The 6,392-nt window shown below is 51.0% G+C and overlaps 1 protein-coding gene across 1 annotated transcript in view; it reads left to right on the top strand.

The window, feature by feature from the left end:
* LOC101574606 (carcinoembryonic antigen-related cell adhesion molecule 1-like) overlaps nt 1–6,392 on the top strand; it is a 40,209-nt gene that overhangs the window by 13,685 nt on the left and 20,132 nt on the right. The window contains exons 3-5 of the mRNA XM_012517613.2: nt 3,431–3,709; nt 4,207–4,461; nt 6,167–6,387. Coding sequence (XP_012373067.1) covers nt 3,431–3,709; nt 4,207–4,461; nt 6,167–6,387 — 755 coding nt within the window. The remainder of the gene's footprint in view (nt 1–3,430; nt 3,710–4,206; nt 4,462–6,166; nt 6,388–6,392) is intronic.

Below are 6,392 nucleotides of genomic sequence, written 5' to 3'. Positions count from 1 at the left end.
GAAGCTTCCGGAGAGTTCCAGGTGCACCGTGAGTTCTTCTCCATGACCTCTGGGTGGGGACTGGGGTAAATTCCCCTTCATGCTCACACAAAACTGTCCATCCTAGTTAGTGCCCCCCTTATTCTGTCACCTCATGTCCCTAATTGAGCATTGCGCATGGAGTGCACGACACATGCAGCAGAGTAAACTTCAGCAGCCTGGAGTCCTCTACCTGAACCCTCACAGCACAGGGGAGAGTTGGGTGGAGTAACGTGATCCAGGGAGATCCTCTCCAGCCCTCCCCAATTTCCTTGCTGTTAACACAGCCCCAAGAGTGCCTCTGAGGAACCCGGTAGGGGCTGACATGAGGGACTCTTGGGTCCTGATGAGAATCTTAGCCACTGAATCCCCTGCCTCAGACCTCTGTCTCCAGCCCTTCACTCCATGTGTTTGTGGGGAGCTTCTTCTCAGGGTTAGAGTTGGATCCACTGATTAAGGATGATAAGGGAGCAATAATTTAGTGACTTGGTGAGCTTCAATGTCCCTAATGTGGGTCCCTAGCCAGAGCATAGCCCCAAGGGCCTTATCGGGGCTAGGGAACCTGGGAGTTCTTTCACCTGAGACTTGGCATATGCACGCAGCTGACAGGCACCTCAGGGCATTAGCTCCCTTGCTGGACTTAGGAGACCTCACAGTGTGCCCAGGGCAAGCACAGAGGAGAGTGACACTACTGAAAGTCCCTTGTCCATCTGGACTGTTCCAGGTGATTCAGTGATGGGAACAAAATTAGATTGCTGATTAGGCATGGAGTATGGCAAAGACAGGTAACTGCAAGTATCTCTGGTTGATTTACCAATAACTTAGCAAACGAGATTCCATTTCTCATGGATCCCATAACAGGGAGACTCAGGCACAAAGAAAGACAATTAATTGCTGGACCAGGGTCACACAGCCCACGGTGTGCCTCATAGGAATTGCATAGCTTTGTAAAATCAGGCCTGTGCTCTCCACCCGGGAAGATTTGTTGGATGTCTGTGACCCAGAGACCAGTTATTGATGCATGTTTTTTAACCTTGGTCCTTACTAGCTGACAGAGAGTGTGGTTGGATCAGAAAGACCAAATGTAGAAGTAGTTCATTCTTCCTCTAGAATTAAATCAGCTGCTTCAGCACCGTGTCTGGGGCTCCCTCCGGGGGGAACAGATCCACAGCCTCCCTCACTAGGTTTCATGTCCTATCTTTCCTGGTGTGCTGAGGATCACTTTGCTGAGGTATAAAGGAGAGGGCTTTGCTGTCTCACTCCCCACTAGACCATCAAACCAGCCGGCCCAATTATGGCCAATTCAAAAGCTTTGTGATGACTGAGGGGAAGAATGAGCAGTGAGTGAGTGAATCAGTGAAGGACGGAGTGGCCCAACCCCTCAGGGACTGGGACTTGCACACAGCGTCCTAGAAGGTTCCAGGCACAGCAGCAGCCTGACCTTCTTAGAGTCTGAGACCTTTCCTGTCTTCCTTAGTCACCTGCTCTTAAGGCCACCCCAGGATTCACCTCACACAGTGACCCTAGATCTGCTTGGCTGCAAACAAAAGTGTTCGCTGAATGTTCTGTTTGGTTCTGAGGCAGCCATGGGACTCTTGGTGTCTGGTGTTTTTGAAACCACAGACACGGCATTGCTCTATGCTACAGCTATTTCTGGCTCTTTCCCTGTTCCCGCCCTCGACTTCCTCCCCATCAGTTCAGGCCACAAGTGCCCATGGGCTTTGTATCCTTGCCTCCCTCACTGATGGCCAATGGTTCTGCTACCTCTCACTAACATGTGAGGTGAAGCCACCCTCCTGGGCAATACAAAAGGCCACAGAAATAAGAGCGGCCCACGCTCTAAGGCTCTGTCATGAGGCAGCATCCCCATCTGTGGGTGAGCCTCCTCTGCATCCTGCTCCAGGGCTCTTCCCTTCCATAGTACCAGTGAGTAGAACAGACCCCAAGGGGGGCCTGAGCTGGTCTTCTGTGCAACCCAGCCAGGGTTCACAGGCAGGACAGAGTTGCAAGGCCTAGAGCCCTAAACTGGCTGCCCATTTTATTCCCCACTCTATCCTGCTCCCCATGGAGGGCTCACATGTCTTCAGAGCCCCCAAGCCTCCCTGCAGGGAAGCTGGCCTGACAAGCGCTGTCTGAAGGGCTCCCTCCCTGTGTCTCACAACTTGTGTCCCTGAGGTGACACCAGGATCACAGGTATGTCCCCTAACATGGCAAGATTCATCAGCCATTGTCATGTTAGTAGACTTTGCCGGATCTGAAAGAACTGAATAAAACCCCAGTTGTGATTGCTGAGGACAAAAGAAAAATGAGCAGGAATTTTATGTGTGTGATTGGGCACCGGCCTCTAGTGCCCCATTCCCAGCAAAAGAGAACACAGACCTCTACACTTCCTAATACGATGCACACCCTCTCGGAATTTGCTGTCAGGCCATCTTTATAAGAGAGATGCCTCAGCCCTCCTCTCTGACAAGGTCTGCCCACCCAGCACGGCTCACAGGGCTCCCACTCAGGGGGTGGCTGATTTCAGACTGACCTCAGGAACTCTCTTTGATTCAGAAGAGACCCTGAAAGTCTTCAAAGTTTGGTCTAAGACCATCTGGTTCTCCTAGAAAAATATTTATTTCAGGAAATAGACTTAGATACTAGGTAGGAATGGCAATTTTCCCATACAGCAGAAACTAAACATCTAAAATTGTAACCCAAAACTGTCAAACCCACATGGTCCTCATCTTCTACTATAGTGGAGCACACCAGAGACCAAGGACAAGACAGTGATCCAGCTCTCTAAAGTCTGTCTGTCCCCTCCCACTGTCCTAGGCCATCTACTACACGTGTGCTAATGGCAGCCACCAGCGAACACCCCAGCAGCCCCACCCCACATGATAGCCTCGGGCTGGCCACTGAGCTGAATGGCAGGCTCGGTGCTGTCCCCCTCATGTGCAATTTCTGCACACACAATGTACTCCAACCAGGCTTGGGGGTCTTCTCTAGGCTTCAGCACGATGGAGGTCCATCAGGACCCGTCTCTAGCACGGCCTTGCACAACAAAGCCCAGAGGAAATGCCCTGGGCTGAGCATGGAGGGCTCTGCAGCTGCAGGGGCTCAGCACCCACAGGAGCCAAGGCAAGCCAGGGGCTGGCAGCGAGGCCAGAAGAGGGGCCGGGGTCTCTCCATGGCCAACTACTGTGGTTTATTTCATGCATGACAAAGCCTGGGTTCTTCCCAGACAAATCTCAGGCTGCCTCTTGCCTGGGTGCTCAAGTCCTCCAGCCTCGCCTGTGAGATGCACTCCTGTCTGGTCCTTGAAGGACTCAAGTTGACTGAGAAATAAAAAAGCTCAACTCTGGTGAAAATGCCTTTGCCCAGATCAAAGGAGCCACACGGGGCAATCTTCTCTCTGTTTTCTTCACAGCGGTGTTACCCAAACCTCACATCACAAGCAACAATGCCAGCCCTGTGGAGGGTGAGGAACCTGTAGTATTAACATGTGAACCTGAGACTCAGGACACAACCTACCTGTGGTGGACAAACGGTCAGAGCCTTCAAGATGGTGATAGGCTGAAACTGTCTAATGATAGCAGGATTCTCACTTTATTCAATGTCACGAGGAATGACACTGGACCCTATGAGTGTGAAACCCAGAACATAGTGAGTGGTAGCCGAAGTGATCCATTCACCCTGGATATTTACTGTGAGTAACCTCTATTCTCCCATGGTTCCAGCTAACCCTCCAATCAGCACGGTCAGAGACAGAGACTAGCCCACTCAGCCTCTCTCTCAAGTCCAGAAAGCAGGCTTTCATGCTTGGACGCTTGGGTTGACCACACCATTCTGGCCCTGCCATCCACACAGGCCTGACCTTCAGCCAAGACCAGGAGGGGAGGGGCTTCTCCTACCTGTGGAGATTCATTAGCCACCTGTGATCAACCTTGGGGATGACTGAGGCTTAGTGAACACTGAGAGTTATGACAGGGACTTTTTTCAGGGTCTGTAGTATGGGGGATGGAACTCAAGGCCTTTTGCATCCTAGACAGGTGCTCTACCACTGAGCTACACCCTCTAACCTGGTTAGGACTTGCTAAAAACAAGGCTGAGACTTGGTGCAGAGGGCTACTCAGTGTTCTCCAAGCTAGGAACTTCACCTTCCCTGTGATGACATCACATACGGATTTATTCTGTTTACTCCAGATGGCCCGGATGACCCTATCATACTGCCCCCAGAGACCTATTTCCATCCAGGGACAACCCTCAACCTCTCCTGCCATGCAGCCTCCAACCCAGCTGCACAGTATCACTGGCTTATCGATGGAAGCATCCTGCAGTTCACGCAGGAGCTTCACATCCCTAATGTCTCTGCGAAAAATAGTGGATCTTACACCTGCCTCGCTAATAACTCTGCCACTGGCCTCAGCAGGAGCACATTGAAGACTGTGATAGTCCCTGGTAAGTGGACCCCGGAACAGCAGCATCAAGCTCTTAGATCATCCTTTGTTGGTCTGGAAATAGTGGGAAAGAAGTGGATTCCCATCCCGTGTGTGTGTGTACACAAGGGAGTCCCCAGCCTCCCCGGGCATTCTGCCAGCTCCCTGAGACTGCTCTCCCCTTGCTTCTCTGATTTCTCTGGGCTGAGCTGGGTTTGAGCCTGGAATGTAGACAGCAGGTTCTCATCCCAGAAAGCCTCTTGGGGTGGGTGGAGATTCACAGATGGGGGAGGGCCCTTGAAGTCAAATAGCTTCTCTCTGTTATCCATTCCTTATGTTATCTGTTTTCTTTGCTTCCTCAGTGAGGCCCTAGGGATTTGAACTATCTTTGAGCTCTTTTTCTCCAAATGAGAGGAGGAAATCCCTCGTGGACAGGCTCCAGCAGCTCTGAGCTCTGTTTTAGCCTCCTCCTGTGCCTGGCTCTGCTCTGGCTCTAGTTGGGCTGGGGCATGACAGATGGAAAGCAGGCCCATCCTGATTCTGCTGAATCAGATCCTCAGAGGGCATCTCAGCCTCCCCACCCACTGTACAACAAAATGAAAAAGCACAGCTCAGGGCAGATGCCCCTGAGCTTTGTCTTGCTCTGAAGTCCCAGCTGTGTGAGGCTGAGGACACAACTGCAGGTGATGCACCATGGACAGAAGGGAGCGTTGCACCTTGGGGACCTGGGGACTTCACTGTGGAGTCACTGCTGGAGGAAAGGGCAGGGCCATAAGAGGTGTATTTGTAGAGGGAATGAGGTCAGCCTTTTGCTAACACTGTGACCATTTATCTCTGCTGCCCTCCTCCACTCTGGTATGTAATGCACAGGCCAGGAAATAAAAGTCCTCTCCAAAGTGATGTGCTTTTCAGGCTAGAGGGACCTCAACTTTTTCTGTCACAGAGAGCACTGCAAGACATCATGCAGAAGTCAATGGGATGCTGTCCTGGGTTTTGCTCACCATAGCCCACGCTGCCCTCTCCAGAGTGGCCTTTTAGCCTTTTTTTTTTTTTTTTTTCTTTCTTTCTTTCTTTCTTTCTTTCTTTCTTTCTTTCTTTCTTTCTTTCTTTCTTTCTTTCTTTCTTTCTTCTTTCTTTCTTTTGTCTTTTCCACAGCCCAGACTTGCTTTGCAAATCCAGTTCCCTGACCCTCACACGTTTCTCTTTTTACTTTCTTAATCTCTCTCTCTCTCTCTCTCTCTCGCTCGCTCGCTCGCTCTCACTCTTGCTCTCACTCTCATTCTCTCTCATCTTTTTGAGTGTCTTACTGTGCAGCTCCAGATGGCCTTGAGCTCACTTTTTGGCCCAGGTTGGTCTCAAAATTACAACAATCCTCCTGCCTCAACCACCTGCTTTCATGAATTTTTTTAAAAATGTCAATGGAAAATATTATTCTACCTTACAATGAAATTTCTGGGTATCAGGCTAAGGATCCTTCAGCCATGTGGATCCTTTAGAGAGGTCCAGAAAACGTTAGGGGCCCCTGGGTTCATGGGGTGGAGAAGGAGGCCCACTCCTCTCCTTAATGTCACCCAAACCAAGGTGTGCAATCTCTGTTGAGGGTCGGGGCTGTCCTCCGAGCTGCCTTACAGAGCCCACTGTGGCCCAGAATTGGCTGAATATCTGAGGAAAGGGCACAGCTGGGCCCCAGGACCCCACATTCAACCAATTCCCTCCTCTGTCCACAGAGGTGGTGGAGCAACCCATCATCGAAACCAGCAACACCACGGTGGAAGAAGGGGGCTCTGTGGTCCTGATCTGTCTCTCAAATGACACTGGAATCTCCATCCAGTGGCTCTTCAATGACCAGCAACTGCAGCTCACAGAGAGCATGAAGCTGTCCCAGAACAGCAGCATCCTCACCATTGACCCTGTCAAGCAACAAGATGCTGGGGAGTATCGGTGTGAGGTCTC

This window comes from Octodon degus, unplaced genomic scaffold (genome assembly GCF_000260255.1).
Source record: "Octodon degus isolate 3935 unplaced genomic scaffold, OctDeg1.0 scaffold00197, whole genome shotgun sequence".
NCBI lineage: Eukaryota > Metazoa > Chordata > Mammalia > Rodentia > Octodontidae > Octodon > Octodon degus.
This window is presented reverse-complemented; position numbering and strand designations above follow the sequence as displayed.